Source organism: Protobothrops mucrosquamatus, unplaced genomic scaffold (assembly GCF_001527695.2).
Source record: "Protobothrops mucrosquamatus isolate PMUCROS unplaced genomic scaffold, P.Mucros_1.0 scaffold210, whole genome shotgun sequence".
Lineage (NCBI taxonomy): Eukaryota > Metazoa > Chordata > Lepidosauria > Squamata > Viperidae > Protobothrops > Protobothrops mucrosquamatus.
The window spans coordinates 755,135-780,734 of NW_015386564.1; the positions used below are offsets into that span (position 1 = coordinate 755,135).

Below are 25,600 nucleotides of genomic sequence, written 5' to 3' on the forward strand. Positions count from 1 at the left end.
TCTCCCCACAATACAAAATACACCATCAAAGCTGATCCCAGCCAGAGCATAGAACAACTCAAAGTAGTAGTGCAGGATCAGAAGACATGGAGACACCTGGCTCATAGAATCGCCAAGAGTTGGACAAAACTGAATGGATATCATCATCATCATCGTCACAATACAAAAAAAAGTGGGGGGAGAGAAGGATAGAAGTGCTGGTGTATCCCAAATAAAACACCTCCCCAAATAAATGGATCTGGCTGTAGCTTAGGAAATTCTAAGGGTGAGACCATCTATTGTTGAAGGCTTCCTTAAACTAGACCAGGCATGTCAAACTCGCGACATCACGTGATGTCGCGCAATGTATCGGGCTGGTTTTGCCATTGCCAGCAATGGGGTGGGTGTGGCTTCCACGTGATGCATCCGGCCCACGGGCCAGCAGTTTGACACCCCTGAACTAGACTGACTGGCTCAGTTTCGCAGCAAAAGTAGACATCTCCCTACTTTTTCGACATTAGCCTAAGTTCCTCTTCAGTCCATGTTTTGCCTTCAAGCAAGGCTGACCTCAACTGCCTTAAGAAGACATGACGGTTGAAGTCCCGGTCCCTCCACGTCAAGAAGGTGTTTCTCCGCAGATAACGGAACAAGCCCAGTTTGTGGTTCAGGGCTGCTTTGTCCACCCCTTCTACGACAACTAAGACGAGGCTGGCCTTGCTGTCCACCAGTTGCCAAGACTGAGCCACCTCCAGTTCGAAATTACACCAACGGCTTTCCAAGAAGTGGTCTGAGACAACAGCGATGACTTTCCGGCTGGTCTGGAAGCCTTCTTTGATGATGTTGGTGATGATGGAAACTCCAGGGATGAAGTCCCGGTAGAAAAGACAGAGACGAAAGTAAGGTAATTCCTCTTCCAGAGGTCGCTGCAGTTCTTGGTTCACCCACTCCTGGTCCCTACTGGAGAAGATCACAAACGCATCATAGACAGTTTCCTTCTCCTCTGAGGATTTGTTTCCAAGGAACAACACCATGGTATAATAGAGGTAGAAATAATATTTATAAACCAGAATCAGGATTGTGATCAGAACCAGAACGAGGGTCACTGAAACAGCCACTATAGTGGTGCTTATCTCGCAGGGCGCCAAGTCAAAACCCATCACTGGGACATTTTTTAAGTCCATGGGGGTAGAGCAGACCATGTTGTCAACATTTTGAAGGAGAGTTGAGGAGTTTTTTGTCCACCGCAAGAAGTCCAAACGGTCACAAGAGCAATCAAAAAGGTTCTCAGAGAGATCCAGGTGTTTCAGACTAGCCGGTAAGTTCTTAAGATCTTCTTCCGTCAACGCAACCAGCTGGTTGTTGTGAAAGTCCAGGGTGTTGAGAAGAGGGGTGTGCACGTAGGTCTCTGGATGGAGACCTAGCAGTTTATTACGGCTGACATTCAACAACTGGAGTTCATGGAGGTTGGTTAAACTGCTGAGAGATATATGTTGGAGTTGGCAATTGGAAACGTCTAAAAAATGCAGCTGCGTGAGGTTCCGGAAGTTGTCAACCAGCTGATCGTTGGCAAATCGGTTGCCTGCCATTTTGAGCACGCGCAGTTTGTGCAAGCCACAAAACGAACACTCGGCGATCACCTTGGTGCCCGTGTAGGAGATATCAAGATAAAGGAGATTGTGGAGACAGAAAAACGAAGGAACGCTTCCGGGCGAGGCGAGGGCGGTGTGTTGCAAGTCCAAATATTCCAGCTTGGCTGGCCCACTGCATTCAATGCTTAACCTGATTTCCGTGTTGAAGCTCAAATTCAAGTACTTCAAATTGGGAGCTCCCTTCATGAGTTTAACCCAGGACAGGTGAATGACCAGCCTGTTAACGCTGAGGTCCAAGGTCTCCAAGCTTGGGAGGCCTTCAAAATAGTTCTTCAAGTATATGAGATTTTTATTGTGAGTGATGCGAAGCACTTTTAGTTTCTTTAAGGAAGAGAGACTCTTCGCAGGCACCATGTCCCGTGAAGAGTCCTTAAACTCAAGTTGGTAAATATTGGAGTCATTTGGGAACTTAAACGTGTCGTCGATATAGGTATGGACCAACCGCACTCTGGGAATATTGTTGAGACAAGGCGAGAGGGTGCTTCTAGTTTCCAAGGAGTCTGCTTCAATGAGAGTGAGCTTCTGCAAATGCAAGTCACACAGGACATCTACAAGGCTTTTGTCAATGGATTCCAGTCGATGGATGTTTCGGTAGTCTCCTAACACTAAACTGTTGACGTGCGAACCGGACATATTCTGGAGGCTAGCTTGCATAATTACGCCATTCTCAAAGCAGCCCCTCAGAACCAATTCCTGAAGGTGGAGTCCCTCAAAGGCGTGCCATTCGATATATTTTATATCATTTCTAGACAGTACCAATGTCAGGTTCCGGCTCACTAAGGCATCCAGGTCTCCTACCGAGATGGAGGAGATCTTGTTTAATCGGAAGTTCAGATGCCGGAGAAAGATTAGGTCGGAGAAATATCCGGGGAGCTTCAAGGCGTCGATGCGGTTGTGGCTCAGATTCAGCTCTTGGAGAGCAGTCAAGTGTCCAATGGGAAAGCTGGCCAACGAGGACAAATTGGTTTCTACGGCAAGGAGTCTTTGCAAAGAGGGTAAATCGTGAAAAGCCCTTGGTCCCAAAATCTGGAGAGGATTGCCTGTCAGGATCAAGACCGAGAGGTTGGTGAGTCCAGCAAAGGCATGGTCTTCAATCTTCCAGAGATGACACCTATTGGAACAGGATGGGAAAAGAAGGTAAAAGTTCATAGGTGCACGTATCAGTCAAGGTCGAATTTTATGCTGTAATTTTTTTGCTCCCCTCTAGGAGGAGGTTTCGAAGTATTTCTAGTAGGACTACTAGATTCGGCAACAGCTTTGCTCCTTATGCCATCCGTCTTGTAAATTCGCAGGATTCTTTTTTTTCCTGCCATGTTTATGTATTTATCCAAACTAGACTGTACTGTTTCTCTCTCTCTCTCTCTGTGGTTATATGCATAATCTTTTGTCATGTTTATATAGTGTATATTGGAGGCAGTTACTCTTTGAGAGCTGAATGCAATGAAATTTCATTTTAATGTATGCTGAATAGTGTACATTTAAAGTGATAATAAAGTTTATTCTGTTCTGTCCTATCCTATCCTATCCTATCCTGTCTTCTATTCTGTCCTGTCCTATCCTATCCTATCCTATCCTATCCTATCCTATCCTATCCTATCCTATCCTATCCTACCCTACCCTACCCTACCCTACCCTATCCTGTCTTCTATTCTATCCTATCCTATCCTGTCTTCTATTCTATTCTATTCTATTCTATTCTATTCTGTTCTGTTCTGTTCTGTTCTGTTCTGTTCTATTCTATTCTATTCTATTCTATTCTATTCTCCTCTCCTCTCCTCTCCTCTCTTCTCCTACTCTACTCTACTCTACTCTACTCTACTCTACTCTACTCTACTCTACTCCACTCCACTCCACTCCACTCCACTCCACTCCACTCCACTCCATTCCATGGTAAAGATTACATTGACAGTCAAGAACTGTAAATATGCAATCTGATTCAGATTTGCAATTTAAACCACACCCAAAGACAGTGGGTTGACTTGGAAAAGCTCCAGTAGGATTGAACAGATTGACCTACTTTGGCTCCTGGATCTAAATAGTCACTTAAATTGGACCTAACAGATGTCAATTCCAAACTTTGCACAGCATTCCCATCTGACATATTTTATACAAGTTTAGCATTTTCTCACATCTGGATTCTGCTTTGAATCAGGACAAAGGTGGGCACTGAAGATTTGCCTTTTCATAAGAGAATGAATTTGACAACTTCCTCATTCAGCATAAAAAATTAACTCTTAAGAGGGGAAGGGGAAGTGAGAACAATGTGTGCGTTAAAACCAAAAGTGAATCAAACTTTTTAAGACAAGTGTACAAATACATCGTTTAAGAAGGCAAAGGGATTAATTTGAAAAGGTTGAAAGATATGAAGGGCTATTTATTTTTCCTACACACAAACATATATACACACAAAAAAAAATCACCCCTGTACTGAGGACTGTTAGATTCTAAAAAAAAACCATCCCTGTTAAAGTCAAAATGCAAAAAACTAAGACTGCAGCCAGCTTCTATTTCAATGAAGATCAAATGTGGCATTTAGGAAAAGTAGAATTGTACTTGGATCAAAAGTCCCAAACTTAGCTGGGATAAAAAAATAACTTGCCCAGATTGGTTTTCCCGTTCACTGGTTTTTAAGTTCACACAACTTGCCATCTGTCAAGGACCCAGGAAACGGAGACATCGGTTTTACAAAGGAAATACATCCCCCAAAATATGGTCCTATCCTACCCCATCTTCGCATCTTTTCTGGTCAGACTCCTTACCTAGCGAGGTCCAGAAATCTCAGCGCCGAAACTGCTGAGAAATAATTTGAGTGCAGGATTTGCAATGGGTTGAAACTTAGATCCAAGATCTGGGTGCTGTTTGGGATACCGGGAGGGATCCTAGTAAGGTTCAGCTCCATGCATCTGTATGAGTGACCCGGGATTGTCTAGAATTAGAAGAGATTAGAAATTGAAACCGCTCCTTCCTTATAATCTGAGGGGGTCCCTGGTGGTCTCTGAGCTCGCTGGTTTTCTTCCAGATGTTTCATGAACCAAACTAGGTAACGTCATCAGTGTAACAGGATTGATCAAGCTACCTAGTTTGCGTCATGAAATGTCTGTAAAAAAACAACCAAGCTCAGAGAGCACCAAGGACAACTCAGTTCTCCTCCTCCTCCTCCTCCTCCTCCTCCTCCTCCTCTTCTTCTTCTTCTTCTTCTTCTTCTTCTTCTTCTTCTTCTTCTTCTTCTTCTTCTTCTTCTTCTTCTTCTTCTTCTTCTTCTTCTTCTTCTTCTTCTTCTTCTTCTTCTTCCTCCTCCTCCTCCTCCTCCTCCTCCTCCCTGCAAACACCCCTCCCTTCTATCACTGATGATGTTACCTAGTTTGGGTCATGAAACATCTGCAAAAAAACCAACCAAGCTCAGAGAGCACCAAAGACCCCACAGTCCTCCTCCTCCTCCCTGCAAACCCCATTCGCTTCTAGCACTGATGATGTTACCTAGTTGGGTAATGAAATGTCTTCAAGAAAACAACCAAGTTCTGAGAGCACTAAGGACTCCACAGGCCTTCTCCTCCTCTTCCTCTTCTTCCTCCTCCTCTCAGAAAACCCCCCTCCCTTCTAGCACTGATGATGTTACCTAGTTAGGGTCATGAAACATCTGCAAAAAAACCAGCCAAGCTCAGAGAGCACCAAGGACCCCCTCATTGCAACTCTGAGCTACCCATATTCTCCTTTGTTGCTCCTTACACTTACAACGCTGGTGACTTTGGTCTTTAAGCAGTCCCAACCCTTTCTGAATCAAGGCCCTCTCTTTTTTTAAAAAAAAAAATGTGCGGTTTTAGAAGTACGGGGTTTTCGTTTCTTAGCTAGGCAAACCAAGGCAAGCCCAGATTCGTTTCAAAAGGAGGAACGTTTAAACCCTACCAATTCATCAGACGAGAACCACACAATAACAGAGTCGTGAGGGACCTCCAAGGTCTTCTAGTCCAACCCCCTGCTCGAGCAGGAGACCCTGTGCCATTTCCCACAAGTGGTTGTCCAATCTCTTTTTGTAATGGAGCACCTACAACTTCTGGAGGCCCGCCATTCCACCGATTCATTGATCTGGCATTATAGGATAACCGAATCGGAAGGGACCTTGGAGGTCTTCTAGTCCAAGCAGGAGACCTTCCACCATTCCGGACAAATGGTGGTTGTCCAATCTCTTCTTAGAGAAACCTCCAGCGATGGAGCACCCACCACTTCTGGAGGCGAGAGATGTTGGGAAGCAACAAAGCAAGGAGCCCTGAGAAGGCAGCTAGCTCTTTCAAAACTTATCTGCGACGTTGCGATTCACAAATGAAACATCTCATCCCACAAGACCATCCCTTACCTCCAGACAAGGACTGAGGCTCCTGGTTTCCAGATTCAGCTGAAAAAACACCGCCAAGGAGAAGGTGATACATGCCGGTGAGAAGACCCCAGCCTTCCTGGGCATTTTCAGATTCGGCCCATTCAGGGGGAAAGACTTTTAAAAAAAACAAAAACAAACAGAGATTGATCACGAGGATGAGGAAGCTCAACGAAGGCAGCTAGTCTTCCTTGTGCAAAATCCGGGGAAATCCATGGAAAGGAAGAGGCACTCTTGTGGAAGAAGAGGGTAAAGGGGCCAAAAAGAAAGTTGTTGGGAAAAGTCTTCTTCGCCCAAGGTCCACCTGCTTGCTTGCTCGTAAAAGTTCTCGACTGGCACATCCTGCTGAACCATAGATTGGCGTGTGAAAGAAAGGCAAAGAGGAACTTGCTTTCTAGAAAGTGATTTCCCATTTCGGGTAAGTTAAATATCATCATAGAGTCTTTCGTGCTTGCTTTCCTTTCTTTCTTTCTTTCTTTCTTTCTTTCTTTCTTTCTTTCTTTCTTTCTTTCTTTCTTTCTTTCTTTCTTTCTTTCTTTCCTTCCTTCCTTCCTTCCTTCCTCTTTCTCTTTTATTCTTTAACTCTCTCTCTTTTCCCCCCCTCTCTCTCTCTTCCTTCCTTTCTTTGTTTCTCAATGTTTCTCTTTCTTCCTTTCTTCCTTCCTTCCTTCTTTTTTTTGTTTTCTTTCTCCTCCCCCCTTTCTTTCTTTCTTTCTTTCTTTCCTTCCTTCCTTCCTCTTTCTCTTTTATTCTTTAACTCTCTCTCTTCTCCCCCTCTCTCTTCCTTCCTTCCTTCCTTCCTTCCTTCCTTCCCACCTAGGATAATTTCCTTCCTTCCCACCTAGGATAATTTCCTTCCTTCCCACCTAGGATAATTTCCTTCCTTCCTTCCTTCCTTCCTTCCTTCCTTCCTTCCTTCCTTTTTTGTTTTCTTTCTCCTCCCCCTCTTTCTTTCTTTCTTTCTTTCTTTCTTTCTTTCTTTCCTTCCTTCCTTCCTTCCTTCCTTTCTTTCTTCCTTTCTTCCTTCCTTCCTTTCTCTTTTTCTTTCTTTCTTTCTTTCCTTCTTTCTTTCTGTTTCTTTCTCACTGTTTTCCTTCCTTCCTCTCTTTCTTTCATTCTTTCTCTTTTCCCCTCTCCCTTCCTTTCTTTCTCACTCTGTTTCCCTTCCTTCCTTCCTTCCTTCCTTCCTTCCTTCCTTCCTTCCTTCCTTCCTTCCTTCCTTCCTTCCTTCTTTGCTTTCTTTCTCCTCCCTTTCTTTCTTTCTTTCTTTCTTTCTTTCTTTCTTTCTTTCTTTCTTTCTTTCTCTCTCTCTCTTTCCTTCCTTCCTTCCTTCCTTCCTTCCCTCCCTCCCTCCCTCCGCATTTTTCTCTTTTTAAATCATCTTTTATTCTTCCTTAACAAACAGATGCATGCACACTCATCCTGCTCTCCCAGAAGAGTGGTGAAATAAAACTCCTAGTAACTTAAGATCTCCCTTTTTAAAAAGCTGAACATAATGGGAAACCACAAATGAAAAGCCCATTATTGTTTCCATAGGAGAATGCAAGCAGCAGTTACGAAACCCGGCAGAATCTCACTCAAACAGTCCCTTCAGTTGAGACTTTCCAGTGTAGAAAATTGAACTCGGTTTTATTCAAACCGGGCCATCAAATCGAATCCATTTGGAATCAATTTTTTTAAAAAAAAAAGAATGGAAGGAGGGGTGAAATCCGCAGAAGGCCTCCAGATTGTCTCAAATCAATTTGGAGGCATTTGATCGGTTTGGCTTTGTCTATCGGACAACGCCGATCCGATCACCCGAGTCAAGGTGAAGAATTCGACCGAAATGTCTTTGAAACCCATCTTGGCATTGACTCTTCCTCCTTGCCTTTCTTTGTTCGCTATTTTTCACCCCTGTCCTGGGAAAATTCAGTGCATTTTCAATCCTACGAAAAATGAGAACAACAATGGAAACTCGGGCGAGTAAGAATCCCATTTGTTTCTATTCACTTTTTAGAAAGCCATCAATACGATTGCTAACTGCGTGAATAGGTACATGAGATCCATTTTATTCCGAAGGAAAAAAAGAATGCAGGGACCAAAAAAATAAAAGCTTTAGAAGAAAAAGCTGTGAACAGCTTTTAATAGCTGCACGGACATCTACTCTCAACGATAAAAACAGGAGTTCCATTAACAAAGGGGAAAAAAATAATAATAGTAATAAAAGGCACTCCAAAGGCTTGAATAAACTCCCCAGAGTTGAACAAACACTTAGCGCTTCCCAAGTAGCTTGTAGTAACTTAACGCTACTATGGAAAGTTGTTAACCACATCTGCAAACATTACACAAGTTTGAATAGCAAAGGGACCTTCCTGGAGCTCTGAATTGACCTTGAAGTCGAGTGAGATCCAGCTCTGGACTTCTGCTATTTCTCTTTCATTTTCCATGCTGAGTCAAACTCTACCTTCCAGTTTCTTCAAGATTTTCCTCTGCCGTTGAATAATGGGTGGAGAAAGAGGCACGGACTCTTAACGTCTCAGGCTGTGAAGGAGACAGGGGGAGATTTGTCCTTTCAGACTGAACAAGATTCTGTTAATGTAGCCTTGCAATAAAGTTGAATTAGCTCATCTGGGGGCATTCCATGTCTTGTCTTCTTGAAAAGGCTGACAGCTTCACATCAATATCCTGGAGGGACTTGCAAACCCAGACCTTGAAGTAGAGTAGTTGGAGTCTGGAGGGGAGGGGAAGGGAAGGAGAAGAGAGGAAGGGAAGGAGAAGAGGAGAGGAAGGGAAGGAGAAGAGAGAAGAGAAGAAAAAGGAAGAGAGGAGAGAGGGAAAAGAGAGGAGAAGAGGGGAAGGGAAGGAGAGAGAAGAAGGAGAAGAGAAAAGAGAAGAGAGGAAGGAATAGAGGAGAGGAAGGAGGGAGGGAAAGGGAAGGAGAAGAGAGGAAGGGAAGGAGAAAAGAGAAGAGGAAGAGAGGAGAGGAGAGGAAGAAGAGAGGGAAAGGAGAGGAGGAGGTGGGAGGTGAAGGGAAGGAGAAGAGGAGGAAGGGAAGAGGAGGAGAAGGAGAAGAGAAAAGAAGAGAGAAAGGAAGAAGAGGGAAAGGGAAGAAGAAGAGAGGAAGGGAAGGAGAAAAGAGAAGAGAAAAAGAGGAGAGGAAGAAGAGAGGGAAAGGAGAGGAGGAGGCGAGGGGAGGTGAAGGGAAGGAGAAGAGAGGAGGAAGGGAAGGAGAGGAGAGGAAGGAGAAGAGAAAAGAAGAGAGGAAGAAGAGAGGGCGAGGAGAGGAAGAGAAGGAGGAGAGGAGGGGAGAAAATGAAATACAAAATATCAATAAATTACGGGTCGCTGGCCAAAGAGAAATATTTAAAAAATAAATAAAAACAAAACAAGATGAAACAATGCAGTTGGTGGGTGGCCTCATGAGTCCATGGTGAATTTTGACGATAACACATTTTTTGGGGTTTATTGACGGTCAGATTCACCAGATTTATCTTTTATCTGAGATACCCAGAGGACATCCTAGTGCCTAAAACGGAATACATTCAATTTATTTATTTCTACACCCGCCCAACTCAACCCCGGTGACTCTGGGCAGCTTACAATTCTAAAAGCATAAAACAATTTTTTAAAAAAACACACACATTAAAACAGTAAAAAAAACAAAACTGTTTATATCTAAAATGGAGCCTTGGGTTGCTTCTCCCAGCAGTTACGACTTTGCCCAAAACCGTGGATCGCCTTTATAGACAGTTGAGTTGCCAGTTTAAAAGGTTAGCCGTGGTCCCTTTTACGATCAGCCTCATTTGTTTCCTGGGATTAATAAAATCTGACGGGGTCGCAGGGCTGTTACAATAATGAAGAAAAGAAGGAATCTTGGTTAGCTCCCCCCTTGGGAATAATAATAACTCATTAAAAAGCGAGAAGCCTTTAAATAAATAACAAGAGCTGATGAGGCTATATGTTCAGAGAGGTTATGCTGCTTTTCCTTTTGGTTTCTGCTCTCCCTGTCCTTCCCTAGCCGTGCGGTTTAAAAAACGTCTTAAAAACACTTATTTGTTTTTTTCATCACAGTAGTCAGGAAACCACAGATCTAGGCTACTTCCCTCTTTTGCTTGACATCATTGCTGAGAAGTTTGCAGTCCACCCCAAAAAAAAACATTGGCAAAAGAACGGCCCACTCCCAGACTTTGTTAAACACTGAAATCTTTGGGTAGGGTGGCACCAAGGAAAGGTGATGCCTTGTCGTTGTTTTTAAACAAAAAAACTTGGTGTGAGTTGATTGGCCTTCATCACGGAATAAATCTAGTGGTCCAGGCCTTCCTCATTTCTCTCGGGGGACACCGTTGGTAGCTCTGAAACTGCTCTGCCAGTAAATCCAGACAACTTCCTCTGTTGCAAAACCTCTTCGGATCACGCTCCCCACCCCCATTCAGAGCCAGTTCCGTGACAGGCAGAGGCAGATTGGGAAATCAGAGGGTCCACCTCCCATCTTGGCAGCCAGGCTGGCCCAAGGTTGCAAAGGGTCACAGCAGGGATCAACAGGAAGAACCGACACAAAAGATCCACTTTCAACATATAATAATAATAATAATAATAATAATAATAATAATAATAATAATAATAATAATAATAATAATAATGATGATGATGATGATGATGATGATGATGATGATGATGATGATGATGATGATGATGATGATGATGATGATGATGATAAAGTTGGAAGGGACCTTGGAGGTCATCTATTCCAACCCCCTGCAATGTCAGTAGGCTTCACGGGGAGGCGTGAAGAGTGGAGTCAGTTAAATCACTGCTCGGCTTTCTTGAATCTTAGGGGTGCTCAGATCACCCAGGAAATATTTCCTGTAGCTGCTTTCAGCCAGACGATAGATATGGATAGGGATAGGGATAGGGATAGGGATAGGGATAGGGATAGGGATAGGGATAGGGATAGGGAGAGAGGGAGGGGAAGAGGGAGGGAGAGAGACAGAGAGAGAAAGAGAGGGAGGGAAAGAGAGAGAGAGGGGAGAGACAAAGGGAGAAAGAGAGAAAGAGAGGAGAGAGAGGGAGGGAGGGAGGGAGAGAGAGAGAGAGAGAAAGAGAGAGAGAGAGAATAAAAAGGTTCTCAGCTATTAGGATACCAAGGAAACGAGTTTCCAGTTTCTATGGAAGCAAATTTCAGAGAATTGTCACACAAATAACACTTCAGCAGAAATGGCAACCATTTAGATCAGGGATATTTATTTAAATTTACAGATTCCCTTGCTGGTGTACAACACTCCGTATGTTGGGACACACTGGGACCTCAATGGGTTTGTTGGCACTCTACTAACATGGAGGACAAGACCAGGGGGATTTATATGTAATATGCAGAGCTCTCACTAGGAAGTGTGGAGATTTTGACCCTAAAAACTTAGAAAGTATAGTCTTGGGGGAGACCTTTGGTCTTCCAAAAGGCAAAGCATAGAAAACCTCAAACAATGAGATCTGAGCACGTTCCAGGAATGTGGAACTGAAATTTCTTGACAGTGGAACGGCTTCCCTTCAGAGGTTGTGGGTGCTCCATCACTGGAGGTGTTTTAAGAAGAGACTGGGCAATCATTTGTCTGAAATGGTATAGGGTCTCTTGCTTGAGCAGGGGGCTGGACTAGAAGACCTCCAAGGTCCCTTCCAGGTAAGAAAGAAATATCCACGACACCACTCCATAAAGCCTCTTGAATATCATACTATGGTCCTTAAACACAAGCAATTCCCACCAGAAATATCTCCAGTATCTTTCTGGTTCCATTGTAGCTCTTCCTTCCTTCCTTCCTTCTTCCTTCCTTCCTTCCTTCTTCCTTCCTTCCTTCCTTCCTTCCTTCCTTCCTTCCTTCCTTCCTTCCTTTCTTTCCTCCCCTCCCTTCCTTTATTCCAACCTTCCTTCCTTCCTTTCTTTTTCTTCCTTCCTTCCTTCTCCTTCCTTCCTTCCTTTCTTCTTCCTTAGTTCCTTCCCTTCCCCTTCCTTCCTTCCTTCCTTCCTTCCTTCCTTCCTTCCTTCCTTCCTTCTTTCTTTTTTTCTTTCTTTCTTTCTTTCTTTCTTTCTTTCTTTCTTTCTTTCTTTCTTTCTTTCTTTCTTTCTTTCTTTCTTTCTTTCCTTCCACCGGCTAACCTGGCTACACCTTTTAGAATGCAATTATAAATAGAAACTCTCTGGGGCCTTCTTGAAGCTTCATTTTGGCATACTTTGCAGATGTTTTTTTATTATTATTATTAAAGGGAACTAAATGAATTTACACACAGTGTTAAATTTTCTGCCAACACCCGCCGTGAAACAGATTTGTGCGTTTGCTCAAGGAGGCTGCACGTTGCTGCTGAAATGTGGCCGGGCCAACCTTGGTGTGGAGTGTTGCTTCTGATCTCGGGGGCCCCCTAGCACCCAGCTGCAAGAAACAGCTGTTGTGATCCACATCTGTAAAAAAACAGGATTGTTTTCCCACGTTCTTAGGAATACCTCCATATAACATCTGTACGGGTGGCCCTTGACTGAACAACAGTTCATTTAGTGACCGTTTGGAGTTAACAACGGCACTGAAAAATGTGACCCTAGGTTTTTTCACACTTATGACCATTGCAGCGTCCCCATGATCAAAATTTGGACACTTGGCAACTGTCTCATATTTATAACGGTTGCGGCGTCCCGGGATCAGGTGATCCTTTTTTGCGACGTTCCAGCAAGGAAAGTTAGATCCCCTTAACAACCATGTCACTAACTCAACAACTGCAGTGATTCATTTAACAACTCATCTTCTGGGATGTCTATGGAGACTGTCAATCAAATATGTCACGGTGGTCCATAAGGTGTTTTTTTCAAGAGGCAACTGGACTTTCATAGTTTTTTGTTTCCCTTTGAAAATGTTTCACTTCTCATCCAAGAAACTTCTTCACTTCTGACTCAGTCAGAACCGAAGAAGCTTCTTGGAGGAGAAGCGAAACGTCTTCAAGGAAAAACAAAGAAAGTCCAGTTGCCTCTTGGGAAAAAAAAAGTGCCTTTGGGACACAAGGAGATTTGTGCCTCTTGGGCTGAAGCAAATGCACCAACTCCATCATGGGCACCAGCGTGGGAGAAAAGGGGAAGGAAATTGCCTTTGTGCAGGTTTTTGTACTGCCTTCACGAAGTCAGTAAATGAATCAGACTCGTTTTTTGGAGTCTGGGCATCGTACGGCATCAAACTGCAAAGTGAACAGGTTGGGTTTATGTCCCAGAAAAGAAACAAAAACAAAAAAAGAATGAAGGGCATGGTGTCGCTTTCCAAAAATTGGGCCCAGGATCAAGACAAGGGGAGGAAGAAGATGTGGCATTTATTAGTTAGTGAAATCCGATTGTGCCCAGTGCTCAGCTGCAGAATGTATGCAGTTCCAGTCCCAAAGAGGGGGGTTGGACCAGAAGACCACCAAGGTCACTTCTGACTCTGTTGTTCTATTCTATTCTATTCTATTCTATTCTATTCTATTCTATTCTATTCTATTCTATTCTATTCTATTTATTCTATTCTATTCTATTTCTTATTTTCTATTCTATTCTATTCTATTCCTGTTCTATTCAATTCAATTCTATCCTATTCTATTCTATTCTATTCTATTCTATTTCTTATTTTCTATTCTATTCTATTCTATTCTATTTCTTATTTTCTATTCTATTCTATTCTATTCTATTCTATTCTATTCTATTCTATTCTATTCTATTCTATTCTATTCTATTCTATTCTATTCTATTTCTTATTTTCTATTCTATTCTATTCTATTCTATATTCTATTCAAATTCTATTCTATTCTATTCTATTCATAGAGCCGAGGATGAAATTTGGATAATCTGTTCCTCTCTGAGTTGGAAAGAAAACAACAGAAAGCAACATGATACAAGAAGGATGCTAAGACCCGATTAAAGAGTCCAGAAAGAGCCACAAAGATGATCAGGGACCTATCAATGTCTTCTCTATCACCAGTAACCAACTTTGGCACTGCTAGCAATGTTTAAAAACAATGCCACCCATTGGGGGATATTTTTAATGTCTGATCTGAGATTTCAACTCTTTTTGTGTTTCAGAAGTTCTTTTTTCAGCATCCCAACAGTGGAGGTTTTCAAGAGACTGGACAACCGCTTGTCTGAAATGGTCTAGGGGTTTCCTGCTTGAGCAGGGGGTTGGACTAGATGACCTCCAAGATCCCTTCCAACTCTGTTAATTCTGTTTATTCTTCCTCCTTATGCATCGAAGCTTGTTGGGGACAGCTTTAAACATTAGATGCATGGAATGCCATAGAGGGTGGAGGGAAAATGCCCCTTTTTCCTTTACTAAATTTCATTCCAAGGGCAAAAAAAATCATAAAGGACACAAAGATTTTTTTTTCTTTAAAAAAAAAGCATATAAGTATCATTGAGAAAACGGGCGTTGTTTACATGTTTGGAAGAAGCATTTAACAAATTTTTAAAAAATCGCCTTGCAATTAAAAAATGTGCCGTGAACACAGAATATCCTCTCCTATTGATAAAAAAAGTGTTCTGTTGGGTTAGAACTGTCTGCCTTTTAAAACAGCACCAGGAAATGAAATAATCAGCTGCAGACCTCTAATCCTTTCGATGTGGAAGTCAGAGTTTGCCAGTCAAGGAAACACAAAGTGTCTCCTTCAAACACACCTGGAGAGGAGAGTCCCGGTGTAACACAGGAAACCTGCATTCAAGGTTTACCCACCTGTCCTATTTGCCACGGAGAAGAGGCAAAGTTCTTTTTGTGGCCCTGCAGTGCCCTCCTGTGGCGGAACGTTGAACCTCACCCAGGTACCTCTTTACATTCTTGTTAAGCGTTCTTTAGCACAGCAACAGCGTGGGAAGGGACCCTCAAGGTCTTCTAGTCCAGCCCCCTGTGCCATTGGAGACCAAAGCTGATGGGGCAGCAGAGAATCACCTGATCCATTTAACCAATGTTGCAGTTATCTGAGGCAACGACCGCAAATAATGACTCTGTGTGTGTGTGTGTGTGTGTGTGTGTGTGTGTGTGAGAGAGAGAGAGAGAGAGAGAGAGAGAGAGAGAGAGAGAGAGAGAGAGAGAATGCACCATCCCCATTCAAAATTCACTTTCCTATTTAGGCTACAGGTAGTGTGTGTGTGTGTGTGTGTGTGTGTGTGAGAGAGAGAGAGAGAGAGAGAGAGAGAGAGAGAATGCACCATCCCCATTCAAAATTCACTTTCCTATTTAGGCTACAGGTAGTCCTCGGCTTACGACCACATTTTAGCCCAACAGTTCTGAAGTGAGCCTTGCCCCCATTTTACAACTTTCCTTGTTGTTAAACGAATCACTGCAGCTGTTAAGTTAGTAACACGGCCGTTAAGTGAATCTGGCTTACCCATTGGCTTGGCTTGTTGGAAGGTCACAAAAGGGGATCCACGTGACCCCGGGACGCTGCGGCACGTCGTAAATATTGAGTCAGTTTGCCAAGTGGCTGAATTTTGATCACGTGGCCACGAGGGAGGCTGCAACGGTCATAAGTGGGGGGAAAAAACCGTCATAAGTCACTTTTTTTCAGTGCTGGTAGAACATCAAAAGAGTCCCTAAATGAACAGTTGTAAGCAGAGGACTATCTGATATAATGTGAGACTTTTTTCTTCTTCAAAGTTTGGGCTGCCGAAGTAAATGGCGGCAAAATTCTGCTTGGGAAACAGAGGGTTAAAGTTAGCTGCTTTAGAACCGAGTCCCTTAAAGGTAAATTCCTTGATCCCTAAGGGGATAAAAATGAATGGACTCAGCTGCTCCGTGACTTCTTAAGCCTGCCTTGACTCCAAAAGCACTTACTCCGTGCCAGTGTGGACAAAAAGGGCAGAGAGTCAAGCGTCATAAGCAGGTTCTTCCTAAAATCTATAACCTCTGTTTCCCCCCCAGAAAGAAAATAAACTCCAAATACAGAAGGTGAATTGGAAGAAGGTGAATTGGATAAAGACTCCTCTCAAGCTGCCTGAGAATATAGACAATATGGACAAATATACCTTGATGTGAAATTCAGCAAAGAGAGAGAGATAAGAGAGAGGATGAGAAAAAGAGAGAGGGGGGGGGAAGGTAAGACAGAGGATAGATAGATAGATAGACAGATAGACAGATAGACAGACAGACAGACAGACAGACAGACAGATAGAGACAGACAGACAGATAGATAGATAGATAGTCAGACAGAGATAGAGATAGAGATAGAGAAAAAGACAGATAGAAAGATAGAGAGATAAGAAAGCATAGATAGATAGATAGATAGATAGATAGATAGATAGATAGATAGATAGATAGATAGATAGAGACAGAGATAGAGAGAGAGACAGATAGAAAGATAGAGAGATAAGAAAGGATAGATAGATAGATAAATAGACAGACAGACAGACAGACAGACAGACAGACAGAGACAGAGAGAGACAGATAGACAGAGATAGAGAGATAAGAAAGCATAGATAGATAGATAGATAGATAGATAGATAGAGACAGAGAGAGAGAGAGAGACAGATAGAAAGATAGAGAGATAAGAAAGGATAGATAGATAGATAGATAGATAGATAGATAGATAGATAGATAGATAGATAGATAGATAGGGATAGATAGAGAGAGACAGAGACAGATAGAGAGATAGAGATAAAAAGGATAGATAGATAGATGATAGATAGATAGATAGATAGATAGATAGATAGATAGATAGATAGATATTACAGCCAGAAGTATGCTAAAGCTGATATATTTTTAACTAATTCAGTTTATTTTTGTCATGCTAAGGCAATCTAAATTTATACAGTATATAAAAGTATATTGTCTCAGTGTGACCTGGCACCTTGGCATCTGTTGACCAAGGTCAATCCAAGATAAGACTTTGTCTCTAAGGTTCTCTCTCTCTCTCTCTCTCTCTCTCTCTCTCTCTCTCTCTCTCTCTCTCTCTCTCTCTCTCTCTCTCTCTCTCTCTCTCTCTCTCTCTTTCCCCTGTCTGCTTGCCTATACCTCCATCCTGCACGATGTTAAAAGCAGTCCTCCACAAAGAGAGATGAGCCACCCCGACTGTCCTCACCCAGATCCAGGCAAACATTTATTCCTCCACCCTTTTAAAAGTATTTTCCCTGAGCCATTTCAAGACAGCTTGGAGCTGTCAACCACTCTCCCAAATCTGAGCCAATACGAAGCTGCGGCTTCTTTGCTGGTGAAAGTCGGGGGGGGGAGGGAGAAAGGGGGAGGGAGACTATCACTTTCCCTTCGCCAGGACAGATCAATCTGGAGTGTGTCATCAGCTGCGAGGGCTCTTCTAAAATATTTAATTTTGCAATGATGAATTGGCAGATTGTTTGGAAGAGGCAGCCCAGCGACAAAAGGAAGGGAGAGAAAAAAACGAAAAGAGATTTACATTCTGTTCTGTTGCCTCCTGCCAGGACTTTTTTTGTTTGTTTGTTTTTTTTCAGTAGCAAAGAAGAGTTCCTCTTCAACCTTCCCTTTTTCCTAATGAAAAAAGGAATAATTGGGAGAGGGGTGCTACCTACCTACCATCTCGATCTCTAGTTCTATCTATAATTCTACTTCTAGTTATCGTCTTTAGTTCTGTCTCGCTCTGATTTAGTTCTTTAGTTCTGTCTTCCGTCCAATATCTAGTTCTATCAGTTGCTCTGCATCATTTCTAATTCTACTCCTAATTTTATATCCTCTCTAGTTTTAGCTCTATCATCTTTAATTCTAGTTCTGTCATCTCTGTTCTAGGTCTGTCTCTGTCTCTAAGCGGTTTGTAGATTCGGCATCTGGCCCCCCTCCCCAACAATCTGGGTCCTCGTTTTACCGACCTCGGAAGGATGGAAGGCTGAGTGAACCTTGAGCCGGTCAAGATTGAACTCCTGACTGTGGGTAGAGTTTGCCTGCAATACGGCACTCTAACCACTGAGCCATGATACCTTCCTTCCTTCCTTCCTTCCTTCCTTCCTTCCTTCCTTCCTTCCTTCCTTCCTTCCTTCCTTCCTTCCTTCCTTCCATCCTTCCTTCCTTCCTTCCTTCCTTCCTTCCTAAGCAATGGCACTCAGACTTATATATTGCCCCTTTTTCCATCTCCTTTCCGGATTCTTGCCAGCTAATATCTTACTCTAATGCAGGGGTCTTCAAACTTGGCCCTTTGATGACTTGTGGACTTCAACTTCCAGAATTGACTGAATTCTGGAAGTTGGCTGAAGAATTCTGGGAGTTGAAGTCCACAAGTCATCAAAGGGCCAAGTTTGAAGGCCCCTGCTTTAATGGATCACTAAAGGTAACTGAGGCAGTGTAATTTAGCAGTATCTATCCATATCTTAATAACAGAATAAAAGAATGACAGAGTTGGAAGGGACCTTGGAGGTCTTCTAGTCCAACCCCCTGTCAAGAAGAAGACTCTATACTACCGTTCCAGACAAGTGGCTGCCCAGTCTCTTCTTAAAAGCCTCCATTGATGGCGCACCCACAACTTCTAGAGGCAACTTCCCTTCCATTGGTTGATTGTTCTCACTGCTAGGAAATGTCTCCTTAGTCCTCGGTTGCTTCTCTCCTCCTCTTTGTTCCGTAACATCGAGACCCTGAAACAAGCAGACACCTCAAAGGTCACCCTAAATAAGTTCAGCACGTGTGGATAAAGCTTCCAGATCCTTAACTGGCTTGGTTAATCATGCTGAGGGAACATGAACATGAACATCAGCCCGCGAGTCATTTAGCAACGAGTTATGTGCGCAGATGCTCTCCATGGTCCTGAACCCTTGTTCATTCCCGTTGGAAGGCAGGAAGATAAGTGACCCAAGCTTGTTTCCATCTGTTGTTGATGTCACCTTCACAAACTCCAGCTATTTGCCAAACGACAAAAGCCACCAAGCACAGGGCGTCTATTTTTCACGGAGCTGGAGTACCGAATCGAACTTGGCACGCTGCTCATTTGGATTCAGGCGTGTCAACATCAATCCAAATGGCTCGCCTAGCAAATAATCCGAGGGTGGGCCACTGCTTCTCTTTCGATCTGGGAGGTAGAGATGAGATCCTCCCGTAACAGCGACACGAATGAGATGCCTGGCACCACAAACCCTCTACCATCGGTGGTCGTAATCCGAGAACTGACTGGATAAATATTTGGTAATGATCCGGAGAGGTGATTTTTTTTCTCTTCGTTTGTTTTGTTTGGTGTTGACATCCGAGAAGATTTGCGGTCGCTGAGAATTGCACACTTTGCAGTTAATTCCAGTACAGTAGACAAAACGAGAGATCCAGCCAAATAGAGGGGGGTTGTTTTTTGTTTTTTGGGGGGGGGTTGAAAAAAGCCATTTGTGGAAGGTCAAATGGCGGCTTGCTTGACAGCTGCTTCCATATCTTTCAAACAATTCATGGGAAAAAAACTAAGTGAAAAGAAAACAGCGTTTCAAGCTCCCATTTGAAGCAGAAGAGTTTGAGTTCAATTCCCAACAGGTTGCAATAATAATAATAATAATAATAATAATAATAATAATAATAATAATAATAATAATAATAATAATAATAATAATAATAATAATAATAATAATATAATGAAGTTGGAAGTGACCTTGGAGGTCTTCTAGTCTAACCCCCTGATCAGGCAGGAAACCCTACACCATTTCTGACAAATGGCTGTCCAGTCTCTTCTTAAAAACTTCCAGTGTTGGAGCATTCACCGCTTCTGGAGGCAGGTTGTTCCACTGGTTAATTGTTCTCACTGTCAGGAAGTTTCTCCTTAGTTCTAGGTTGCTTCTCTCCTTGATTAGTCTCCACCCGTTGCTTCTTGTCCTGCCTTCAGGCGCTTTGGAGAATAGCTTGACTCCCTCTTCTTTGTGGCAGCCCCTGAGATATTGGAACCCTGCTATCATGTCACCCCCTCGTCCTTCTCTTCATTAAACTAGACATACCCAATTCCAGCAACCGTTCCTTGTATGTTTTAGCCTCCAGTCCCCTGATCATCTTTGTTGCTCTTCTCTGCACTCTTTCTAGAGTCTCAGCATCTTTTTTATATCCTGGTGACCAAAACTGGATGCCGCATTCCAGGTGTGGCCTTACCAAGGCCATTGGTAATGCCTATTAAAAACCCAATAGAAAATTTTGTAAAAAAATAAAAATTAACGTTCCTCCAAGTCAATAAATATTTGGACAACCGCTTTTATAAGGTCCCGTCCTGTTTCTAAATTTATTTAGGTACTTACTCCAGTATTTCTACCTTACCGTTTTGAAATGACTGTAGGCAGTGTGTGCGCCTGTGTGTTTGTGTGTGTGTTTTGTCTTGGATTTGTTAAGTTTATTAACCAGTCTTTTCTTTTTTTAAGTAACACATCTGTCTGCAACCACAAAGAGAAATCACCTACTCTGAGGCACAGAAGTTAAGACCTGGTCATTAAATTCTCATCTAGAGTTTTGGCTCAGAGCATTATAATTTCTCCATTTAACCTCTACAGGGCAAGGAGCAATTACAAACACAAACACACACCACAGCAATCGGTATGCAAACAAGATTCCTTTTCAAGAGAACCGTATATTAGTTTTCCCCAGGTAGATAGGAGTTCCTCGGGGGGGGGGGAATCCACAATCTTGGTTCAGAAAGTATTTCAGACTTTGACACGTTGTGTTTTTTTCAAAGAGACGACCCACTTCTCAGTGACAAACCCAGCTTATCTCTTCGGTACCTGCAGTGAAACCTTCCGGCGCACAACACAACGACACGCACAATACCCATGTTGGCATGGGTAAGAGGGAAAAAATTCCAGATTTGCTGGAGGAAAAGGAAGTCCTTCTGCTTTCAATCTGCAGGGTCAGTGTTCACAATCTGAGATCGATGGTCTGACCATTTTTTTTTCCTGTCTACACTACGGCAAAAGCTGGTCCACTCCCAGGATAAAAGACCCAGACACAAACTGAGCAATGTGTCAGAATCCAATTATATTTCATTTCTAGTTATCGACTATGGAAAACCCCACTTCTGCCCTCTCTGGATTCTGTCATACTACGAAGGGGAAGGGGGATGAGCAAAGGGGTTTTATGGCTCTCACTTCCTTCATTAAAACTTCAAAGGGACTGAATGTGGATTCTCATCAAGAGGACTGACCATAACAATATGGCCATCACCTTTCATCTACTCCTCTCTGAAGTCTCCCTTTTGCCGGCAGTAAGGGAAAAGGTGGGGGGGAACAATGCAGCGCCTGGAGTCTGGGAAAAGAGAGGAGGAGGATCGTCGCCCGGAAGAACTGTGGGGTGGGGGGGCTGCTTGGGAACACTTTAAAACATTGAAGGATGGAACAGAATTCCCCAGATCCTGTCTAGCATGCCTGCAATCATTTTCTCTTAATAAAGATGCCTGTTGGAAAAGATATTCCAAGAGTTCTGTATTTTTAAGATGTAAAGTGAGGTGGGTCCTTACACAATGTGACGTATGCTCATGTGTACAGTGCAGTGAGACATATAGAGATTCACAAACGCATGGCACAACATAGGAGAGCAAACCCATCAAGATCAGGTCCATCTGCATTTGAAACATAAAAGCCACTCTTCTGAAGACAACAAACTCCACATTTTGGATGGAGAGGACCACTGGTTTGAAAGAAGGGTCCAAGAGGCCATCTAGGTCAAAACTGAACAGCCCTCTCTCAACGGAGTGGGAGGGATACTACACCACCTACCTCCCGTTTACAACGCAGTCTCTTTTCAGCAGTTCCCAGAAGGCTCCACCTCCGTTTGCACTACTCAGGTGACCCTGAAGGCACAGATAAACCTCCAAGTGGCCTTAATGATTCTCAGAGAGAGTACTAACGACCAGATGACTGCAAGGAATATAAATCCTTCCATCCTCCGCCATTCAGTCAGAGCTGAAGAAGCTTCTTGGATGAGAAACGAAACGTCTTCCAGCAAAAACAAAAAAAAAAGTCCAGTCGCCCTTTGGAAAAGCACCTTTGGGGTTCTTTTTCCCGTGTCCTTCAACTCCAAGCAGAGATTGAGTAAAAGAACTGTAAAAATGCCAGGAGGCTTGGCTCAATATATTTCCTTCGTACAGGCAGAGGGAAGACAAATCCCCGTGCCCCATTTCTCTTTCCGATACAGCGCAATAGATGACACCACGAGGCAGGGAAGAAGCTAAAGGGGTGTGGGTCACCGTTAAATTGGCCAAGGGCCCTTCGCATTCACACCTCTTTGCAACCAGATTCCGTAGCAGCTGATATTTTGCACCCTGTTGTCACTATGACACAGTGGCACACAGCCATAAGTTGGCCTGCTTAGTCTGGATTTGGCACACGATATGAGTCCTCTTTAGCTGTTGTGCTTTGTGAACCTGCTTTACGTCTTCGCATAAGGGAGGGGGTGAACCCAGCCGATGATGGTGCAGTTAGAATACAGAATATCACAGTTTTAAAAAAATTGTATACACTCAACAGAATAGCAGAGTTGGAAGGGACCTTGGAGGTCTTCTAGTCCAACCCCTGCTCAAACAGGAGACCCTATGCCATTTCAGACAAATGGTTGCCCAGTCTCTTCTTTAAAACTTCCAGTGATGGAGCGCCCACAACTTCTGGAGCCAATTTGTTCCACTGGTTAATTGTTCTTCATTGTTAGGAAGTTTCTCCTTAGTTCCAGGTTGCTTCTCTCCTTGATGATTTTCCATCCTTTGCTTCTTGTCGTGCCCTCAGGCGCTTTGGAGAATTGACCAAAATTCTTTGTGGCAGGTCCTCAAACACTGGAAGACTGCTATCATGTCACCCCTCGTCCTTCTCTTCATTAAACTAGATATACCCAATTCCTGCAACCGTTCCTTATATGTTTTAGCCTCCAGTCTCCTAATCATCTTTGTTGCTCTTCTCTGCACTCTTTCCAGTGTCTCAACATCTTTTTTATCACATGTTGACAAAAACTGGATGCAGGATTCTGAGTGTGGCCTTACTAAGGCCTTGTAAAACAGTATTTGTCAAAATGAGAGAGAGAGAGAGAGAGAGAGAGAGAGAGAGAGAGAGAGAGAGAGAGAGAGAGTCTCTCTCTCTCTCTGTGTGTGTGTGTGTGTGTGTGTGTTTGTATGTTTCAAGGTCTAAACCCCGTCTTCCTCTTCATAGCCTCAGTCGTCTTGAGATAAACCGCAGAAGCTCTGGACGCCTTTCAGTTCCAATGGGTTAAGCTCTTGTTGAGGAGCTATCATCATAAGAAGGATGGGTTTAATTTTAAAACCTGGATCCCAGACAAGAAAAAAAAAAGAGGGGAAAAAAGAATATCCCAGAACATTAGACTGCTGAGAGAGAGACAAATTTCAGCAAACAAAGGCTCTCCCCTGCAACGGTTTCATTCAAACCTACATTGCCGGAGTCTATTAAAAAAGAAAAAAATCCAATAAAGCTCTCTTGATTTTTTTTTCTCCCCTTCTGCGTGGAGTTGTCACCAGATGCCTTAATTAGATATTGTTATTAACAAGAATGTAGCACACAAATTAAGCCAAACCTTCCTTTAATCTTTTGTGGCTAGTGAGCCAATTTTACCAAAATAAGCTCTGGGTGAGATCAAACCATTTCTTTTTTTAGAACTCTCTCTCTCTCTCTCTCTCTCTCTCTCTCTCTCTCTCTCTCTCTCTCTCTCTCTCTCTCTCTCTCTCTCTCTCTCTCCCTCTCCCTCTTCTCTCTCCTTCCTCTCCTCCACCCTCTTCCTCCCTCTCACCCTTTCCCTTTCTCCCTCTCTCTCATTCCCTCCTTCCGCTGTCCCCCCTCTCATTCTCTCCTTCCTCTCTCTCTCTCATTCTCTCCTTCCTCTCCCACTCTCTCATTCCCTTCTTCCTCTCCCCACTTTCTCTCATTCCCTCCTTCCTCTCTCCCTCCCCTTCTCATTCTCTCCTTCCTCTCTACCTCCCCTTCTCTCTCTCTCTCTCTCATTCTCTCCTTCCTCTCCCCTCTCTCTCATTCCCTCCTTCCTCTCCCCTCTCTCTCTCTCATTCTCTCCTTCCTCTCTCCCTCCCCTTCTCTCTCTCATTCTCTCCTTCCTCTCTCTCTCTTTCTCTCATTCTCTCCTTCCTCTCCCCCCCTCTCTCATTCCCTCCTTCCTCTCTCCCTCCCTCTTTCTCTCATTCTCTCCTTCCTCTCTCCCTCCCCTTCTCCCTCTCATTCTCTAAGGAGACATTTCCTGACATGAGAACAAATTACCACTGGAACTGCTTCCCTTCAGAACTTGTGGGTGCTCCATCACTGGAGCTTTTTAAGAAGAGATTGGACAAACATTTGTCTGAAACGGTATAGAGTCTCCTGTCCGATTGGGGGGGGGATTGGACTAGAAGACCTCCAAGGTCCCATTGAACTTTGTTATTCTGATATTCATGGACTCCAGTTGACAGCAAGCTCTCCAATTTTTTTTTCTCCCTCCCCCCCCAGGGATGGACGCTCAGGGTGAACGGAGACTCGCGAGTGGCCTGGGCTGCCTATTCATCACAAATTTTATTCTTTCATTATGTTTGCTGCCAGTCTCATAAAATTCAGCTGTGTGTGTCTCTCCCTGTAGTTGCAGATTGTCAAATTCATCAAGCAGGCACTACAGGAATAGCGGAGAAGCGTTGGATGGGTTTCAAGGCCAGAGCCCCGCTCTCCGTAGCTCTCAAGACTGTAGCAGTTTATGGGCTGCAGACTGTTGATCAGGCTAGCGCCAGACCTCTTTGCTGCAGGTAGTAGCTGCAGGTAGTAGCAACCAAGGAGAGGACTCTACTTCATTGATTTCAACGGTTTTGCCTAGTCTGAACTTCCGTCTCCATTCATTCGGGGTGAGTTTGCTATTCGAAGAGACAGTGTTCTTTTCCTGTTTCCATATAAAGCATTTTTATAAATCACTAAGAGGTTGGTTTTGGTTTTTTTTAAAGAAACACTTGTTTATCCTAAAGGGGCTTTTTTTCAAACAGCAACTGGATTTGTTTTCACTTGAGGACCTTTTGCTTCTCATCCCAAGAAGCTACTTCAGTTCCGAAGAAGAAGAATTGGAAGAAGCTTCTTGGAGGAGAGGCGAAATGTCTTCCATGAAAAATAAAGTCCAGTTGCCTTTTTGGGGGGGGGGGAAAGCACCTTTGGGACAAGCGTGGCCTGGAGGACTCCGTAGACAAACACTTGTTTGGTTGCACATTTTGGAACAAACTCGGTTGTTTGGTGTTTTTTTTTCCCTCTTTTTTTTAGAATCCATCTTTGAAAAAAATAAAAGAACTTACTCACTTACTCAGTTTTCCTACACAGCTTTCACGGGTAGCTTTTGCGATCAATACATGAGGGGGATTCGGTGTCTCCCAGTTGCATTGGATGATAAAACATGTCCTTCTTTTCTCCTGGTTAGGCCTGATGGGAGTGGGACCCATGTCTGGGGGGTCCTCTGTGGAACTAAACCGGAGGAGAAAGCCTTTGTAGGCTCACATCATCCGCCCCGGAGCTTCTCCTTGAGATTTAGATTTTAGATTTAGATTTTATTAAATTTATACCCCGCCCTTCTCCCGGAGGACTCAGGGCGGCTTACAGCCAGTTTAAAACAGTGATACAATACAAAATTTAAAAAGATTAAAAATAACTATTTAAATTTGGCCGCTTCTACTAAAAATTTAATTTAAAACCCCTTTAAAATACCCCTAGGCCAGTCCTGCC

The 25,600-nt window shown here is 43.4% G+C and overlaps 1 protein-coding gene across 1 annotated transcript in view; it reads right to left on the reverse strand.

Annotated features, from left to right (window-relative positions):
- Positions 1-482: 482 nt before the first annotated feature.
- Positions 483-25,600, reverse strand: part of TLR4 (toll like receptor 4) — an 80,033-nt gene continuing 54,915 nt past the window's right edge. Inside the window, exons 2-5 of the mRNA XM_015813974.2 lie at positions 11,027-11,100; positions 5,980-6,018; positions 4,388-4,554; positions 483-2,739 (exon numbers count right to left, since the gene is read on the reverse strand). Of these exons, the coding sequence (XP_015669460.2) occupies positions 483-2,739; positions 4,388-4,554; positions 5,980-6,018; positions 11,027-11,100 (2,537 nt within the window). The remainder of the gene's footprint in view (positions 2,740-4,387; positions 4,555-5,979; positions 6,019-11,026; positions 11,101-25,600) is intronic.